The sequence below is a fragment of the Medicago sativa genome, chromosome 8, assembly GCF_051527215.1.
Source record: "Medicago sativa cultivar Bolivia chromosome 8, Bolivia_mono, whole genome shotgun sequence".
Lineage (NCBI taxonomy): Eukaryota > Viridiplantae > Streptophyta > Magnoliopsida > Fabales > Fabaceae > Medicago > Medicago sativa.
The window spans coordinates 9,280,181-9,301,363 of NC_140756.1; the positions used below are offsets into that span (position 1 = coordinate 9,280,181).

Below are 21,183 nucleotides of genomic sequence, written 5' to 3' on the forward strand. Positions count from 1 at the left end.
CCAATGTGTCTTTGTTTGTAGCATCAATGAACTTATCCCCTTCCATCACCGAAGAATCGTGTAGCACTGCCACATTATCATTCAGGTTGGGGGGAGTAACATATATATTTGGGGGTCGAGGTACATTTGGCAATGCTATGTTCTTTGGACCCAAATTATTTTCATGGGAGCTCAAACTAGGTAAGGTGGACCCACTTTGACCATTCATTTCTTTGTGCTCCTTCGTAGTAATATCCAAATCATTTTTCTTTTGAGATTCCCCTTCAAGACTTGCCTTTTTAATTTGAACATCAATAAGTTTTTCCTCTTTACTGGGATCCAATAAATCACTCCTTTTTCGGACCCTTTTTTTAACACAGGCCCATTACCAATTTTTCCTTTAAATCTTTCTGTCACACGTGTTGCTAGTTTGCTATCTTTAATTAATTTTCCTTGATTTTGGACCGACTTAGTGTGAGAGATGGTTCCACCTATCCCATGTTTCTTAAAGCTGCCAACCTTATTTCTCTTTCCAAGAACTTCATTTGAAAGTCCACGTGCATTATCATTTGATGTCATCTCCACATGCTTTTTGTCAAATAAAATAGCCCCATTATTATTAGCATTAATTTTGGGATTTATAGTTGTATCTCTATCATGCTCTTCTAAATCCGTAATTTCCAAATGCAAATTATCCTCCCCCAAAATAGCAAATCTTGATCCCTGATTATTCTCACCCCCGGTAACGGCTTCAGTTAGCTTTTGATTTTTTCGCGGTCGCCGTGTTTTTGACACCACCGTCCAAGGACCAGTAACCTCGCCTCCCATCACTTGCGTCTGCTTCTCCACTCTCATTCTCACCACCTTGACCTCCGTTACCTCCTACCACTGATGTTTTTGGACAACCTTCAACATAATGGCCAAATTTCCCACAATTGAGACAATATAGATGTAAACCTTCATACTCTACCTTATATGTTCTCCCTTTTATGGAAAACATAGCAAGTAAAGGTTTAGAGAGATCCACTTCAACACAGAGTCTTGCATATTTCCCCTATCCTGTTGCAAGGTATTCCTATCCACTTTTACCGTTCTTCCGATTCTATTTCCAATAAAAGTCAAGACTTTCGCATCGTAATATTCAATTGGCAGTCCAGAAAAACGAACCCAAACAGCTACCTTCTCTATATGATCATCAGAAGGATTGAAGTTAGGAGTCCACTCCCTCACTGTTAGATAATGATCATAAATCAGCCACGGACCATTCATCATAGCATGGTACTGATCTTCTTTGCTAGTAAAGGTTACTAGAAAGTAATCATTCCCCAAATCTACAATATTGATAACTCCTGATCTCACCCACATCTGTTTCAGTCGATTCTCCAACGCCTTGTACCCTATTTTCCTTCCCAGCATCTTGACTATAACCCCTCTTTTCCATGGCCTATATATACGACTCTCCTCCTTCTGAGATAAAAGAATAGTTGGACAATCATATCCACCAACTTGCAATTCTTCCACCTGAAGGTTGTTTTTCTCATCTTCCACAAGTTCCTCCTCATCAGACATCTCCATCGACTGACTCCATCCTCCCAGCAATTGTCCACTCGATGTTCCCAATACCGAATCCTTATATGATTGGACACCCTTCTTCATGACATCCGTCGTCAAACCCTTATCTTGAACCTTCTCTTCCAAATCTTTATAACTCAATAACTGTCGTGGACAATGATTGAATTGATGTTCACCTTCTTTGACCTTCTTAGCGCTTCGTTCCAGATTATCTTGCTTGTCCTTTGGTGTTTCGTGACTTTCCGAGACAAACCCCAGCAGAGGGTTCACACCGCCACTCATGCTTCTCTATCGTAGTCGATCAGCGTTTACGATTTGTTTTTTCACGCTTTTTAAGTCAATCGCAAAATCGCTCTTAGTCGAGTGTCAATCGCAAATCGCTCTTAATCGCAAATTGCAGAAATTTTTTGGTCCAAACCTTGGATTTTAACCCAAGACTCCCCTTTATTTTTTTCAACTAAACTTCATTGAATTTTAACCATATTTAGACTTGGTTCTTTATTTAATTAAAATCAATCAACTTCACATTTTATATTCTTCTATGCCATTTCGGCCTCTTATCCTCTCAAAACTTTTTTCAAACTTTAAAATCAATTCAACCAATCAATCGAAATTTTTACCCCGAAGTACATTGGTTTTGATCCCATTCGGGTATGTAGGCAAAAGACTTTGTCTTTTCAAATCAATAAAAATAACAAAAAATATTCTTCTCTTTATTCTTTCACACTTAGACTCTTTTGGGCATTATTTACAAGCAAGGAGTAATTTAGCACAAGATAATTAAAAACAAGAGGTTCCTATGGAATACCATAGACGTTTAGGGTGCTTCAAACCTTCTCCCCATTCCTTTGGAAAAATAAAAGATCGGTGGTGAGTCCTAAATTTGCGATTCAAAACTAATTAATAGTTTGATATCTAAAAATCACCGCGACATGGTGCAACTTCACTCTTCTCTATCACCCTCATCGCCATCACTATTTCGCGACAAATGTTAGTATTGTTAGTAATTTTTGTTACGAAATGAGAAGTGGAGAAAGACTACTCAACTTGGAATGTGTTGGTGACTGGTTCCACCATATATATATATATATATATATATATATATATATATATATATATATATATATATATATATATATATATATATATATCGGGATAGCTCAGCCGGTAGAGCGAGAGGACTGAAAATCCTCGTGTCACCGGTTCAAATCTGGTTCCCGGCGATTCATTTCTATGAGTATCTATTCCCAAATTTCTTAAAATTTGGGAATAGATACATATTTTTTAGTACTATAAAGAGAGGAGCATAGCAATAGCATAGAATAGCTTTTTGGGTTGACTTGAATCAGATCGATTCTTTTTTTAATCTTTATTCGTCCAATTCCCTCGACACCGGAGGTTTTTTGTATATAATTCTTGATACAATCTCGTATTATTTTATCTTCTTTTAGATTCTATATATATATATATATATATATATATATATATATATATATATATATATATATATATATATATATATATATATAGGAAGATTCAGATAAATGGAGAATGCCAGCTAGGTATATCACATTGGAGTTCTTGGTTTTAATAAATTTAACTTCCTGCAACTCGTTGAAGAGTTTTATAATCGTTTTCTCATATGATTTAATAAATATTGAGAACCTCGTGGAGGTTATAATATATAAGAATAACGGGAAAAAAAATATAACCACCTCCTGCAACTCGTGGAAGGTTTTATAAGCATTTCCTTTTGTATGATTTAATTTAATTAATATGTCCTTAAAAATATATAATTAAGAACCACGAAGAGAGCAATGCATGATCGGAATTGTTCGCATTGAAGTTGTATTGAAGTTCTGCATTGCACAGTTTATTGGGTTGTTAGATGTACATGTGATTAGATGCCCTCTCTTTAAACTAGCTTTGGAGAGTGAAATTCAAGTCTATTTAACATAATATCATAGTTGGGTGTAATATGAGAATTGGAGACCGAGGACACACGTCAAGTCATTTTTATTTTTTTTACAGTAAATATCTCATTCATTCAACAGAAAAAGATTCAGACAAATGACAGAAGATATTTGTTCTGGGTTGACAATAAGGCCATGAGGCCATAAACAGCCTTTTTTTTTCGCTCTTTTTTTTACAGCAATCACATTAATGAGTACACATACTAAATAACAAATCTAATTAAACAGTCAACAATGATCAAATCAATTGCATCATGTTGTTTTCCATGCAAGCACTTTACCACCGTCTCTCCGAGTTTGTTTCGATCACAATGTTGCTCGTATTTTGCTCGTTTAACCACTGAGTGCACTATCTCAATCCTACCGCTTCTGCCATGAGAACAGACAGACCTCTGTTTCCCTTTCTCGTAGCTTCAGTGGTTCAACCTTAGTTTGCGTGTGAGAAGGAAAATAAACTAATGGTGTGTTTGGGAAGAGGATTTAGGAGGGGAAGAGAGGGGAGGGCTTACATTTCTTTTTAATTTAAAGACATTATAAAATGATTTTTAAAAAATTGAATTAACAACATGATAAATGATCATATAATACTTCAAAAACATTTAATTTATCTTAAAAAGACATTTTACATTGTTCGTAATTTAAAAAATAAAAGTGAGTCCTCCCCTCCCTTCCCCTCCTAAACCCTCTTCCCAAACACACCCTAAGAGTTATCTATGTTGCATTCTTGAATGTGTGATTTATCGAATCAAATTACAGATAAGAAAATTCTACTAAAGTCAATGGAATAAAATATGAAATGTGCCAAAAACGGGTATCATATAAAATGTACAAAATCAAGCATTATATATGTGGATATAAATGATGGGTGGTGCAATATCGAAATACGAGAGCAGGTGGCTCAATGAATCTTAAACTTGACTCTAATACCATATTTTGAATGAATATCACAAAATTAAAAAGAATGATCTTTCATCGATTAAATGTGAGTGTTCATAGCATATTTATAGTGGTAGTGTATCAAATGATTACAATGGTGAGGTATCAACTATATGGAATAATAATATCAAAGTAACTAACTAGATAACTTGTTCTTTCAAAAAAAAAAAAACTTAGATAACTTGTTGCACAAGTTATCTCTGTAAACTAAAGAAATGTCTTTAGGCCCTCAAAATTTTTAGGCTTCATATTAGTCACTTGAATCTTTTTTGCTTTAAATATATTATTGTAAGTAAAATTCTTTAAACATTTTTGCGCTTAGCTCGGTTGGTAGTTAAATGGAGACTTGTAGACTTATAGTTCATGTTCCATTTTTTATACCAATATTAACTATTTTATTAGTTATACGTATCTTAAATACTTTCTTCATATTTTCTATAAATATGATGTTAGATGTTGTGAATATATTAAGACAAGTTGTGTGCAATTAAAATATGCAAAAGTAATTTACATTTGTGTTAGAATTCAAAATTACTTTCCTATTTCAAGGTTTAACAATTGATAAATAATGTATATAATAAATATTATTTTCAACATATTATTAATTAAACTAAATTTTTGTTTAAAAAATTCTTACACTAATGAGTTTGTGTCGAGCGAAGGAATTAGACTCTCACCTCGACAAATCAATGTTCGAATTCTAATAAGGAGGGATAGCGATATAATTAGTATTTGACATGCCTCAAATAAAATTACACATTTAATGTTCTTAATTTTTGTGTTTCTCCATCAACACACTTAAAAAATCTCAATTTAAAATTCGTTTTAGGCTTATAAATACATTTTGCTGGTCATGTCCTCTCTATAAATTGTAAGATATCCCTTATGGTCTCATCAAGTCCTATGGGATCCACTAACTTGATAATTGTGTGCACGTTGAACAATTTTTTCCCTAAAAAATTGTGTCGTGCCAACTAAAGTAACGATTTTTTTAAAAAAATATTAGTAGAAACAAAAATATTGTAAGATATCTAAAAACATCTAATAATCTATACTATATATAAAGAAAACTATCCCTTTCAGCACACTTTTGGGTTGGAATTTTCTTTCCAAAAATACCCTTAATTTTTAATTTTAATTTTAAATACAAATAACACATGTAACAAATAGATCTATATTTCTATATTATATATTATATATAAAGAAAACTACCCCTTTCAGCACACTTTTTGGTTGGAATTTTCTTTCCCAAAATACCCTTAATTTTTAATTTTAATTTTAAATACAAATAACACATGTAACAAATAGATAAGAATAAACTTAATTTAAGGAGAAAACTTCCGCACAATTCCTTATGAACTGTTCTTATTGTTAGCCAATTATAAAATAACACGTGGATTACTAATCCATGTCACTAATTGTCCCCGTTAACCCTCTTTTACCTCCATTAACCACAGATCAAACTCACAAAAAACTAGCACAAAAGAAAAACTCATGTTACTTTTTTATCGGCCGATTTTATGTTGTACATTTGTGTTGTTCTCCTCAATACAACCGACAAAGATTATAAGTATTTTCATATCTCTTCCACAAAAAACAATATTTCCATATTATTTTGTTACTTCCACAAAAAACAGTATTTTCATATTATTTTATTAATATAAGTTACTCTTCCTTAGCCTTTGAACAATTGTAACAAACGTGAGCAAAAAATAATGGTAAAGATTGGACTTTAAATCCTCTAAAAAAAGATTAGTAACAAACGTGAGCAAAAAATAATGTTAAAGAAACGTGACCAAAAAAATAATGTTAAAGATTGGACTTTAAATCCTTTAAAAAAAATATTAGTAAAAAACCTGAGCAAAAAATAATAATGTTAAAGATTGGACTTTAAATACTCTAAAAAAAATATTAGTAACAAACGCGAGAAAAAAATAATGTTAAAGAGACTTTAAATCTTCGATAAAAAGATCGGTAACAAACGTGAGCAAAATATAATGTTAAAGATTGGAATTTAAATCCTCTAAAAAAGATTAGTAACAAACGTGAGCAAAAAATAATGTTAACGATTGGACTTTAAATCCTCTAAAAAAAAGATTAGGACTCAAAATATTTTAGAAAAAGATTTGTTAGCACTATATTAAATATTAATAAGTAGGGTTTTCACAGGTTAATAGTTCGTCCCCGCATTGTTTAATTTTTCTCAACCTCTCTCAACCCTCTCGCATCGAATTCATAATTAACCTCGTTTAGTTTTTTTCTTTTTCTATCATGTTACAACTAATCAAAGTTGATTAATTTTATGGATTATATATTTGACTTTGTTGGTTTATATCGATTATGATTCAAATTGTTTACGATTAATTTTAAGAATTATTTGACTTTTCTTTGGTTTATAATTGCTTATACAAACTATGATTGCGTGGCTTTTTTTTTATATAAAGAGAACCATGATTTTTTTTAATTATTAAATAAAGGCAAAATAAGCAATAACATCCCCTCGCCGTTAAGCTCCTTCCACTCGCCGTTTAAAGGAATAAAAGCATTGCTAAACAATTCGCATGTATACAATTGATAAACTGCTCCCATGGCCCTCATCAAATATCCAACCAAATACAGTGAAATCAAAGTATTAAAACCATTTAAACAATTCAAAATTGTTAAACGATAATTACACTCATGTTACCAACCTTGTAACCCATGACCACCGCCACACCAAAACAACCTCCGATGACTACCAAAACCAAAGCATAAACAACTCGGTCTTGCCTTTACGATGACACCCCCACAAAGATCGCTCCAATAACCCAACCCATCATCCAGAAAACCTTCGCGCAAGCATTGAATAATGTTTGCGATATCCCCATGAGCCAACTTCCCAAACCTAGCCGAAAAGGTGATGACTTTGCAATCCCAATACCCGATGATGAATATGAGATTGGATTAGAGGCATGCAAAAATAATCTTCACGCACGCATCATTTGGCCAAAGGGTGCAACCCCACCGACGGTGCATGCCTTACGCGAGAAGTTAAAGCCAATTTGGAAGAGCTTAGGCGCCGGGGAGTCACGTCTCTAGGTAAGGGCTACTATGAGTTTTGCTTTTCATCGGTCGAAGATGCTCGTAGTGTTTGATCTATTGCTTCGTGGAACCTAAACCCAGGTTTACTCAAGTTGTTTCCTTGGTCAAAGGAATTTAACTCTAATACACGAAGAACTCCTCAAGACAAGTCCGGATGCGTATTTACGGCTTAGGTCGGGAATATTGGAGGCCCAAAATACGTTTGCTATTGCAAGCGGCGTCGGCACGCCAATATGCACCGATAGTAACACAGGGAAACCAATGCTTGAACGTACTTTTGGACACTTTGCTAGAGTGTTAGTTGATATTGATTTGACCACCGAACTTAAGTACAAGGTTTTGGTAGAAAGAAAAGGTTTTGCAATGTTTGTGGAACTTGATTATGAGAAAATTCCCGAGTCTTGCACCACTTGTAGAATGGTGGGTCATAACGAGGGCAAATGTAGAATGATCACTAGGAATGACAAAGAGGAGCATGTTGTCCATTTGTCTAAAGAAGGAAACAAAGGAAAAGAGAAGGTTATCTACAAGGAGAAAGATCTGTAGCGCTGCGATAGAGATAGTAGTTGCTCTCAATGTCGAAACAAGACAAGAGCCGCCCGCCGAGAACCGGGATGCGGTCAACATCTCTTCGGGTGCAAACCAAGATTCTTCACAAAACAGGCACAACGGCATGGTGAGAATTTTGTGACGAATGTGAATGCAGATGATGAAGATTTAGAGGATTCGGGCTCGAATTTGTGGATGCTACACAGGTTCAAGATGATGATGGCATGTCATCAACAAACAACTCAAAGGAATCAACTCCAACAAGAATACGAATGATATGCACTTCCTACATGAATCATGGGCCAACCTAGCAGATCAACATCCCGAAGATGTTAATGAAGTTGACAGTAGGTTGCAAAATGAAAGGATCATTGATGAATCTATTCTTGCAGAAGAACAAAGTAACATCGAGACTCGTTTTCACCGGTGACTAACAAGAAGAAAGCGCAAAAAGCCAAAACCAACAGGTAAAAAGTAACTATACAACTAGGTCCAAACCTAGTAACCCTAAACCCTTTAAATGAAGATCTTTTACGGAACATCAGGGGTCTTGCTAATAACCCCTCAAAAATAGTCCTCAAAAGACTTATTTTAGTTAATAAACCAGTATGTTATTTTGTTAGTGAACCCTGGTTATGTTATGATAGTTTCCCTCATAACTGGTTTCATAGGTTAGGGTTTAAACTCTTTGCTTGCAATACTAAACCTAATAATATCCCCACACTCTGGTGTTTATGTAATCTTGCCTTAGACCTGTTGTGTTAGACTCTTCGATCAACATGTTTCATTTTCCCTTGCCTTTGATCACAAACCCTTTGGTGTTTCGCCGTTTATGCCTCCACATGTTATAGACACGGAAGACAACTTTGGAGTGACCTCTCTAGAATCCAAAATAACCATCACATACCATGGTGCTCTATAGGTGACTTCAATGCTATTATTGGAGCTCATGAGTATAGAGGTTCATCTTCACCGCTAGAACTCCTATGTATGAATTCCCGAACCGGTCCGATAATGACAATCTTATACACTTACCAACCAGAGGCTCTCAATTCACTTGGTCAAACAAAAGAGATGGAAGAAGACTCACAGAGAAAAGATTAGATAGAGCTCGTGTAATCAAGACCGGTTAGACATCTCGTTCTTCTATATCTCGTTTCTACACTTATCAAGCACAACTCGATCATTGCCCTATTATTTTGGAGTCCAAAATCTCTCGAAGTTACTACTCCCCACCAATTCAAATTTATGAAAATGTGGACTTTGCATGAGGATTGTATGAATGTAATAGCCACTTGTTGGAATCAGCAATTTGTTGGTTGTCCAATGTTTGTTTTATCTCAAAAGCTGAAATTTCTCAAAAACAAATTGAAGATTTGGAATAAGGATGTTTTTGGGAATGTGCATGATTTGGTGTCTCAAGCTGAAGCCCATCTTAACCAGATACAAGCTCAAATAGATTCCTTAGGACATAATGATGACCTTTTAGAACAACAAAAATTAGCTCATATCACCCTTGATAAAGCCTTGGAAAAGGAAGAAATTTTCGGAAAGAGAAAGCGAATGTCAAATGGCACCTTGAGGAGACGAAACACCAGTATACTTTCATAACCTAGCCAAACTTAAAGCCAAAACCAACAAAATATCTACCATCGGACATGGTGAACGGTTGTTAACAGATCCAGAGCTCATTGCGTCACACATAACTAACCATTTTCAAAACATTTTTTGTTCTTCTTCGTTTTCAGTTAGCAATACGGTGGAGGAAGTCATCCCATGCTTGATTACGTACACTATCAACAACATGCTTACCTTAATACCGTCAAAAGAGGAGATTAGAAATGCTGTCTTCTCTTTAAACAATGATGGGGCCCCTGGACCGGATGGGTTTGGTGCTGTCTTTTTCCAAACATACCGGCAAATTATTAGTAGAGATGTGGAGAATGCTGTCTTGGATTTTTTCATTAATAGCCGGATGATGCCAAATTTCAATGCCAACACTCTTATTTTGATCCCTAAAATTCCAAATGCTGATGAAGTCACACAATTTAGACCAATTGCTTTAGCCAACTTCAAGTACAAGATAATTTCAAAGATTTTAGTGATAGAGTTGCTACCATCATGCCAACAATCATTTCTCCGGAGCAAAAAGGATTTATTCAAGGAAGACAAATCGTAGATTGTATTTGCTCGGCATCCGAAGCAATCAATCAACTTCATAAAAGAACTTTTGGAGGTAATTTAGCTTTCAAGGTTGATATAGCAAAGGCTTTTAATACTATTGAGTGGCCTTTTTCTTTGAAAGTCTTAAAAACCTTTGGCTTCAATGGAAAATTCTGTAATTGGATCAAGGTAATTTTAGAATGCGCTACTCTTTCAATTTCCATCAATGGTTCCCGGCATGGATACTTTCATTGCGTAAGAGGGGTTAGACGGGGTGACCCCCTCTCCCTCTTTTATTTTGTATTGCCGAGGATGTCCTCGGTAGGTCCATTTCTTTATTGGTGGAACAAGGAAAACTCGGTTTGATTAACAGTTCCAGACTTCATAATATTCCTTCCCACATCATGTACGCCGATGATGTAATGATATTTTGCAAAGGAAAATTATCTTCTGTTGAGGCTCTAAAGGATCTTTTCAAAAAATATGCCGAGTGCTCGTGTCAATACATAAACCCGGCTAAATCTACTATCTTCTCGTGTTCCATATCAAGAGGTAGATTATCTCACCTTATCAATTTACTTGGCTTCAACACTCGGTCAACTTCCATTCAATTACTTAGGGGTCCCAATCTTTAAAGGGAAACCTAAAGCATCTCAACTTCAACCCATAGCAGACAAAATCGAACAAAGCTTAACTCTTGGCATGCTTCTTTATTATCAATTTACGGTCGAACTTTGCTAATCAAATCAGCTCATTCATTCTATGCTTACTCATAGTATGTTTGTGTATTCTTGGCCCGTCTCTCTTTTGAAAGAAATTGAGAAATGGACCAGGAATTTCATATGGAGTGGCAATATTGAGAAAAGAAAATTGGTCACAGCTGGCACAAACTTTGCAAACCTTATGAAGAAGGGGGTCTGGGCTTGAGATCTACGATCAAGCTAAATGAAGCAACCAATCTCAAACTTGCTTGGGACATGTTAAATTCCAATCGGCCTTGGGCCATTTCTGCGAAAGACAAAGTTATCAAAAGAAGAAAACCAATAGCTTATCATGTGTCATCATCTTTGTGGAGTAGCATGAAAAATAAATATACAACAATCCTTGATAACTCAACTTGGTTGTTGGGCAATGGTGAACACATTGATTTTTGGTCCGACAATTGGTGTGGTGTCACTATTGCCGAAAGTTTGCACATTCCTCAACACACGTCGAATTACTTTCATCTCCCGTCAAAGACTTTATTGTGAATTCATCTTGGAGCATCCCAATCTCTCGTTCAACAAGCCTTCCCCAATCTTTATCAATTAATTCAAAACATCACCATCCCTAAAGTCCCTCTTGATGACAGGACTTGTTTGGAAAGGGACCAATACAGAAACTTATCCCTCAAGGAAGCGTTCATTCATAAATCTACCCCCGGTCGAGTCTCGCAATGGGCCAAAACAATCTGGAGTATTGATATTCCTCCCTCTAAATCTTTGGTTTCTGGAGAATCATGCATGATAGGATGCCAACCGATGAAAAGCTAATGGAAAAAGGTTGCAACATTGTTTCCATCTCGCAACAACCGTCTAAATCACACCGAATCAACTCGGCATCTCTTCTCTCGAATGTAGTTTTGCGGTTTATATCTGGTCTTGGCTGGCCTCCATTCTCGGCTTTCCTCTCCACTTGAATAATATCTACGACATTTGGAAACCGTGTGATAGAAAGTGGACCCCCCAATGTAAGGTTGCCATTACCTCTTGCTTGAACAACATTCTCGGCACAATTTGGTATGTCGAAATCAACATAGATTCCAAAACAAGAAGATCGGTGGAAATCTGCAATTAACATCATAATCTCCAACACATCTCTCTCTCGGTAACAAAGCTGTCAAGGCTTCAGTTGATATGTCGGAATTTGTTTTCCTTAAAGCTCTCAAAATCAACATTCACCCTCCAAAAGCTTCAATCATCAAAGAAGTCATATGGAATCCCCCTTTCAAGTTGGCTTAAAGTCAATACAGATGGAGCTGTTTTGAAGAACCCTCTCAAAGCAGCTTGTGGTGGCATTTTTCGGAACTCTTTTGGGTTTACGGTGGGCTGCTTTGCTCAAAAGCTTGATACCGAATACGCCTTTGTTGCCGAGATATATGGAGCCATGCTTGCAATTGAAATAGCAAACCAAAACAATTGGATGAACATATGGCTAGAAACCGACTCTATGCTTCGGTTATGGCCTTCAAAGCTGCTCACATGATTCCTTGTTCTCTTAGAAACAGATGGGCTAATTGCTTAGAGCTCACGAAAAGTATGAATTTCTTGGTATCCCATATTTTTAGGGAAGGAAACTCTTGTCTTGATAGTTTAGCTAGTCTAGGCTTAGATTGCAATGAGTTTGTTTGGTGGAACTATCCCCCTACTTGTCATTCGAAGTGAAATTGTTAGAAACATGTTGGGAATGCCCAACTTTAGATTTTCTAGCCTCTAGGCTAGTTTGTTTTTCTGTCGTTCTTTGTTGTTTGTTTCTTCCTTTGTTTGAATGAAATTGGGTAGTGTGCGTTGCACTACTCTTGTCTTATAAAAAAAAAAAAATGTTACCAACAACTAAAAACGAAACACTAGAAAGTTTAAAACTACCATCTTTTGTTTTTTGTTACATTCAAACCACCATCCGACGAGATGCCATAAAATGAGAGGACCGCTAAAAGGTATGGATACGAACACCGACACCGAGATAAAACACAGATATCGACACGCCAAAACGTTGATAATTTGAGAAAATCACATAATTAGGGTAATTATATTTGTGGATGCGGATGCAACACGTGTTCATACACATCCGATATGAGGATGAAGAGTGTGTGATTCATATGCGAGGAGTAATATCATAATTCATATATGTCGAAAGAGCCATAATTACACCTATAAATGGTGATGTTCAAAAATTGAATGACATAATTATCAATTAGTTTCTAGGAGAATAACATAATTTGTTGTCATTTAACGAGGTTGAAAGGAATACTCATAACTTATTTTAACGTAAATTCCTAAACTCAACTCGTTTAGGAAATATCCCACCACATATTTTAAAGTTAAAAGAAGGTGCACCTTTGATGTTGTTGCGAAACATAGACCCTAGATATGGCATGCGTAATGGAACATGTTTGTTATGTCGTGGTTTATTTAAGAATATGTTGGATGTGGAAAACCTAACACGAAGCAATGCCGGAAAAGAGCATTCTTTCTTACGAGAATTAAATTAAAAACAAACGCGAATTCATGACTTCCCTTTGTGCTTAGTAGAAAACAGTTTCTGTTAGACTAAGTTTTGTTATTACCATAAATAAGTCACAAGGGCAGACCATTGCCAATGTCGAATCTATCTTCCACGACATGTTTTCAGCTATGGTCAATTATATGTAGCTTTATCAAGAGGAGTTTCTCGAAATTCAACAAAAGTTCTCATTAAAGAAGGGAAAATAGTAGGAGAAGATGAAGACTTTACGAAAAATGTAGTTTTTAAAGATATTCTTTTATCGCAATCATAGCAATGTTTCTTTTACATAACATGTCATTTATACATTTATTTATGATGTTTCTTTTACACAACACACACATTTATGTTATGATGTTACTAATTACTATTAAAATAAACAATAAATGATCATTTTTTTACCTTAATTTTATATGGAGGCAAACTAAAATATGTTGAGTTTAAAAATAATTTTGTTATATGTCCGGACAATATTTTGTTTATAAGTCAATATATCAATAATTTCAATAATATTTAAAAATTTAAAAAATTTAATTAAAATTATACAAACAAACATAATAAAATAATCACATGTGTCAACAAGAAGTAGAAAGAGCGGACGGACGGGCACGATAGTGCCCGTCTTTCCGCTAGTAACATATAAAAGTAGTACTCCAGCAAATTTTTAAAATTCTTACACAAATGAGTTTGAGTCTAAAGGAAGGAATTAGACTCTCACAACTTGACAAATCAATGTTCAAATTCTAATAAGGAGGGATAGCGATATAATTAGTATTTGACATGCCTCAAATAAAATTACACATTTAATGTTCTTAATTTTTGTGTTTCTTAAAAAATCTCAATTTAAAATTCGTTTTAGGCCTACAAATACATTTTGTTGGTCATGTCCTCCCTATAAATTGTAAGATATCTCTTATTATCTCATCAAGTCCTATGGGATCCACTAACTTAATAATTGTATGCACATTGAACAATTTTTTCCCTAAAAAATTGTGTCGTGCCAACTAAAGTAACGATTTTTTTTAAAAATATTAGTAGAAACAAAAATATTGTAAGATATCTACAAATATCTATTAATAACATATAAAAGTAGTACTGCAACAAATATTTAAAATTGTCCTTTCTTAAACTCATGATGACCTTAATTTTATGTGCTTAGTAGTAATTTTGTAAACAATATAAAATCAATTTGTTTACTCTTTCTTCTCCTTATTATCCAATTCCTTTAAATATAAGGAAAAAAAAAACAATGTATTATATAACACAAATATATTTTAGTCATCAGTTAGGGACTAAATTTATGATTTTTTTCATTGCTTAAAGTTTGGATGAGTTCGGCTTTAAGGACTCACCAGAGTCGGGACACACTTCAAAGTTCAACGAGCGTTAATAAATGTACTTATAGATCATTCGTAAAAGAGGTTCTCACATCGACAACAAGACTTAAACCCACTATTTTGCAAGTGAATCAAGCTCTTACCAATTAAGTCAACTTTTATCGACAAATTTACAAATTATTAGATATTTAGGGACTAAATTAAAGAATTTTGAGAAAATTACATTCACCTCCCCCGAGGTCTATGAAAAAAACACTAACACCCCCTTTAGTTTTGAAACTTACATTAACCTCCCTTGAATTTTCCTTAAATAGACAAACACCTCCCTTGCTATTAACACCGTTAAGTTTTCCGTTAACTTTTTTTAGTATATTCAATTAATCGTTAATGGGAGCAAGCCTCCATTGTTGAACTTGAATTCATTCATTCAAGAAACCAAATTCAAATTCAAATGAGTATCGTATCAAACATTCAAGAAACCATAGGTTATGGCTTTTTAATTTCACACCGATTCTTGGCAACCCCATTTCATTCTCACTTTTGCTCTTATTCTTAATCTAATAATATGTGATTATATGATTATGCTCTCTCCGATATAATTATCAATTTAATCCATCACTAATCCTTTATTTGAACCTTTAATTCCAGTTCTTTGATGCTTACTTTCTTGATTAAAATTATATTTTATTAGGTTAATCAAATCAAAATTTAACTTGTCGATGTCATTAGAAATCAATTTATCGGCATAAGAGTGAAAGCCCGCAAACAAGAACAAGAGAACACGTTTTCTCTCAACAACAAAAAAAGAACAAGAGAACACGTTGATAAACATCCATGAAAAAATACTAATGGAAAAACTAACAGAGTTAATAGTAAGGGAGGTGTTTGCATATTTGAGGAAACTTAAGGGAGGTTAGTGCAAGTTTGAAAACTAGAGGGGGTGTTAGTGTTATTTTCACAAAGCTCAAGGAGGTAAGTGTAATTTTCCCAAGAATTTTATATATTTTATAAGACTATTTTTCTATAGTAATATAGTTTAAGCATTGAATTGAAGTGAGTTAAATAATTAAGAGGCTAAATTAATGGTTTAATTCGTTTTTATTATATAAATCTTCTTTGTGTTTGTACTTGCGATGCGTATATCGGTAATAGGGGTGTAACGGTTCGGTTTGGATTGGTTTTCAGTCATAAAAATGTCCGAACCGATGAAACCTTCATCGGTTTGGATTGGTTCGGTTTTCACTGTTTTTCAAAAGAAACCAAACCAAACTAATCGGTTTGGTTCGGTTTGGATTGGTTTGGCTGATCGGTTTGTTTAAAAATACAATTAAAAAAATTCATATTCTCACAAAATATTTCATAGAACTTTGTATAATCGTATTTCATATTTTGTTTTTTCATGTTCTCTATTATTCAAATAACTTTTTATAACTAACCTTACTCAATATTTCATACATATGATCCAAGATTCATTTATCAATCATTCTACAAAAACAACTTCATCAAACTCAAATATTTCAATTATCCATGATCCATACATGCATCATTCATCAACAAACACAAAAATTCCAAAAAGAACATGTATAAATCAATGACATAGAAAATGAACATGGAAAACAATGAAATATAATGAGTATAAATCAATGCCATAAACATGATAAAACTAACCAAGAGATGAACGATCTCAACGGTGACCGGTAGCGATGAACAATGGGTTTGGTGTGGTTGACGGCTAGGGTTTATTTTTTAGTAGAAATGAAAGAGTTGAGATGAGATGATGATGATGATGAGATAAAGTGAATGGATTAAAAAGTATTTTATGTTTGACTTTAATTTTGGGCCTAAACCATAAGTTTGTGTGAGGTAGGATAATATTATTAAAATAAGGAGTGTGGTTATCATCGGATTGGTTTATCGGTTTCACGGATCTCGAAATGAAAAACCATGAACCAAACCAAACTAGATCGGTTTCGATTGGTTTGGATCGGTTTCAAACCGAACCAAACAAGGTCGGATATTTTTCGGTTTGGACTTTCGGTTTCGTTGGTTTTGTCCGAACCACTTACACCCCTAATCGCATAGACCCTCCCTTCTATGGTGATGAGAGAGGCTTAGTTTTAATTTAATTAGAAGGGATGATTTAGATGTGAGCTCGATAGGGATTTCCACGATCCTATGTATCTCTAATGATCTCATAGAATGATAGTTCATTATGAGTTTTGGGATCTTTTCCCCGATCCTAATCCTAATAGTTTTCCATTTTATGGTCAAAATAGATTTTTTTAACAAAATGATTTTTCTAGAAGAGCATTGCTATTTATCTAGAGAGTTTTTATCAAGAATTTATCAAGAAAAGGTCTCAACCAATTAAATTTGTTATTTGGCGGAAATCAAGGGAGGTAATGATGTGTAATTAAGGAAAGGTGTTAGCAAATACACTGTCTTAAAATTTTCTTGATAAATTTTGCCACCGTATCTATCATTTTCCTTTCTAAAAATCCTAAACAAACACTTAAAAATGAAAAAAGTGATTTTTTTAAAGGAAAAAATAGATTTTTTTTGGAAAAAATCTGGACCCTAAATTTAATTCTAACGAGATTATTTGACTTGGTCCTTCCTTATAGAAAACTCGTTTGTATGCACTTCACCGTCATGCACTTTCCATTTTTAACTTTTGTACATTATTTTCCCGGCAACACCAGCATTCTAGAACTTTGACTATCTCAAAAGCAAACGTGATATGGAGAGAAAACAACCAGGTTGTGTGGATCATTGATTTTCGATTGAATAAAAAAGTATAACTTGCCAACACGAGTATAGTAATTTACTTAAATCAAGTTATTATCGTGGAGACAAACTCTGTGACACAGCTTAGCATTAAATTCATACAATCATAAAATATCCAACCTCAAATAATTGTGGTACTAGTGGTAAATAAAATAAGGGTAGTGTTAACTTATGCCCTTAGGACACAATTTAAGAATCTAAAAATGGAATTAAATCATAAATTTTGTCTTGAAAATATAAGATTTTAAATTTCTAGAATACTAAATGCACAATTTCCAACAAAATATTTTTATATTTGGTTTCTTAACTTGTGCCTTGAAGGCACAAGTTAACATTTTCCATAAAATAAAATTGGAGAAAGCCAAACGTGCTGGTTACTTGTAGAATTGAGGCGTTTTGATTTTGATTTGCTTTCTGCATAATCAAGTGCATTGTTAAGGAACAAAAAGAAAAATTATAATGAAAAGAGCATTTTTTTTTTCAAACTTTAAAAATTCACCACAACAATAAACCAAAAAAAAAAAAATTCACCACAACACTCTTTAAGACATTAGTATTATTATATGAAAAACGTTAACGAGTTCCCCCGACACTTTTTAAAGCTTTTAAATGTTAATTTTTTATGAAAATATGTTTAATCAAGTGCATCATAAATCAAAATATTTGACTTTTTTATAAAATAATTTTTTATTTTATAATGTTTAAATAATAGATGGCACTTGTTAACAAGAACTTTATTATATTTGATTTTTGGCAAGTGCTCTTAGATAGTTTGTTAGCGTTTTTCTTATTAATTGGTATATCATGTATCAGGGACAAATCCACGTAAGGATTAGTGTGGTCATATCCACACAAATATTATCCAAAGATGAGACATTATTTTTTATTTTTATTTTACAAGGTGTCAATTATTGATTATATATATGTATCACATCAACTAAGCTTTATAGGATAAATAGTTTTCTGTGTTTTTTAAAAGAGAAACAATGTTATTTCTTATCTATAATATCGTCTCCGTCTCATTTTAAATGACCTAATTTAAAAATGTGAACTATTCACATAACTAGATCAATGACCCGTGCTACCGCACGGATCCTACCACATAGAAGTTAATCGAATCAATGAAAATAATGTAACCATACATTTGCGATAGAAGTTTTATATCATACATAACAAAATGAAATGGTAGCATACATAACAAAAAGGTTTGAACATCAACCATCAAGATACATTGCGAAAGACTTCGTGATAAACAACATTTGAGGTCGTATCGTTGCTCTCTCCATCTCCATCAACGATTAGTATTTTCAAACCTTGTTTTGAAGTGACCCCGGAAATTGCAACGTACAACCGACCATGCGAGAACACAGGACTCGGCAAATAAATACCAACATTTTTAAGTGATTGTCCTTGACTCTTGTTGATTGTCATGGCAAATGAAACAGATATTGGAAATTGTCTTCTTTGGAATTTGAAAGGAATTTTAACATCATAGCTCGGTCATCCGACTAACACCTTGTGTTAGTTCAACATGACCATTATCCATCCCGTTGACGGGCAATATTGACATTAAGAGCCTTAGATCAAATGGTGAACTGCTATATTAAAATTGTCGTGATTTGTAAAATCCATTGTTTACCTCTTCATGTAATCTTCAACTTCGTGGAAGATCTCCATTCATGATAACCTTGGAGCCGGAAAAAGAGTTCGCCACGCCCATTGCACCCGTTTGTTCGTTAACTATTAGTTAATATAGCGGTAAAGTTATGATTACGGTGTGTACATGTAACCTTCCATGAGAGTTAACTTAAGAATTTACCCATATACTTCTTCAATCTACCAAATCGTACAATCGGCACAACGAGGCTTAGTGTTATCATGGGTTGAAAAGTAGTTCCCAATGTCGGTTGCAAATTCACCCCAAAGAGAGCAACGGATCCTTGTGTGCCCGAAACATTATATAACCTAATTTAATTGACCGTGAAAATAAAGTCATTATACAAAAAACAGAAAAGTTCTTTTCAATATTGCATAGCTTAGATCACTTAATTTTATATCAATGAAAAAATTGTAATAATAAAAATAAACCGATGAATTAATTCTAGATTGCATAGCTTACTCCAAATCCTCCCGTGTAAGATCAATGACTTTGCTTTTTCTTCCATTCTTCTCGGTTTCTCTTACACTATCTTTCTCGACTACATGACCAATGACATCTACAACACAAAAATTTGCATTATTATTTACCAAAACGGCTAAAAACAAATTCGCATAATACTAAAAGGTAGGATTTCATACCAGCAACCACATCCTCTTCCCGAGAGATCAAGATGTCTTTGAAGTCCATGAATTCAAACATGTTCCGAGGCAGGTTGCTAGCATTCACCTTAGTAAATCTCGAATTTCCCATCATGGTAAGCTTGTGTTTGTGTGGCAAGAGTTTGTAATTCCCCTCGTTGAATCCGACCGGGACATTCTCAAGCTTATATGTTCCTCCTTCTTCAACCATATTTTGCATCGTTGGCACCAAGAATTTACGAACAAGGTAGCATGGATCCGTCCTCGCTAAACAAAAATAACATGTCATTAACATAAATCGAATAAACCCGATCGCGGTGCCAACCTAAATTATTGTATGTGGTAAGACATTAGGTTCATATAAAATACCTTCTCATCAACTAATATCATGTTCATGAAGATGATGTCATCTCGGATTCTCCTTATCACGGATGAGCCGGATATGGGCACACGCACAAGCAACTTCAAATCCTTCTTCCCACCTTTGACGGCTGAAATGGGGGTGAAAATGTTGGCCATTTTTAATATTCAAAACAGTTACTTTCGGTTACAAAACAGAATAGATATATTCTCACAACTAAGTGGTATTTAAACAGGTATTGGCAAGTTATTTTCGCTTACAAAACAGTTATTATTCATTGTAGCCTTAAAATGCAATTATTGCGAAATGATTTGTAATGCTCTCATACCTGAAATTTCGAGAAGCAATAATGAGCAATGAATTTTGATTAGTATAATGCTAGAATAATGCATAATGATTGACACAAGTATGTCTCTATGAGGTAACCGTGATGAAAACATGCTATGGGTAGTAATTCCTATTTATTGCGGACATAAAAGCAATTAGTGAAAATTAAATATATTTGTCTAAAAAAAAATGTTAATATCATCATTGCGATCATAAATGCTTTCAATAGGTAGTAATTGGCGAGCAATTAGTGCATACCGCATAAAAGCAATTAAAAGAAATTCTTATTCGAAGAAAGTTTTTCTATTAAAAGTAATTCTTATTAAAAGCAATTACCACCTATTTATTGCAGCCATAAAAGCAATTAGTGCAAATTAAATGTATTTTTCTAAGAAAGTTTTTTGTAAAGGAATTTTAGCTAGGTACATTCACTCGCGTGTTTTTAATGTGAATGACTATAGTATTCTATAGTGGTAAAATTTAGTGGTAAAACGCATATCTTCTTTAGTGGTAAGAGACGATAATGGTGGGTGATGGTAGTGGTATGAGATAGTAATCG

At 34.0% G+C, this 21,183-nt stretch overlaps 3 protein-coding genes across 3 annotated transcripts; 2 read left to right on the forward strand and 1 right to left on the reverse strand.

The window, feature by feature from the left end:
- Positions 1-7,325: 7,325 nt before the first annotated feature.
- LOC146896736 (uncharacterized) lies at positions 7,326-8,087 on the forward strand. Its single transcript, XM_085736341.1, has 2 exons — positions 7,326-7,469; positions 7,623-8,087. The coding sequence occupies exons 1-2, from the start codon at positions 7,326-7,328 to the stop codon at positions 8,085-8,087; spliced, it is 609 nt and encodes a 202-aa protein (XP_085592467.1).
- A 1,257-nt stretch (positions 8,088-9,344) lies between these two features.
- Positions 9,345-10,269, forward strand: LOC146896737 (uncharacterized). The gene is made up of 2 exons (XM_085736342.1): positions 9,345-9,687; positions 9,839-10,269. Exons 1-2 carry the CDS (start codon positions 9,345-9,347, stop codon positions 10,267-10,269), a joined length of 774 nt encoding a protein of 257 aa, XP_085592468.1.
- Positions 10,270-19,740: 9,471 nt separating this feature from the next.
- Positions 19,741-20,193, reverse strand: LOC146896738 (uncharacterized). Its single transcript, XM_085735739.1, has 2 exons — positions 19,937-20,193; positions 19,741-19,854 (listed from the first exon to the last, which is right to left on the reverse strand). The coding sequence occupies exons 1-2, from the start codon at positions 20,154-20,156 to the stop codon at positions 19,754-19,756; spliced, it is 321 nt and encodes a 106-aa protein (XP_085591865.1). The 5' UTR covers positions 20,157-20,193; the 3' UTR covers positions 19,741-19,753.
- Between the last annotated feature and the right edge of the window lie 990 nt (positions 20,194-21,183).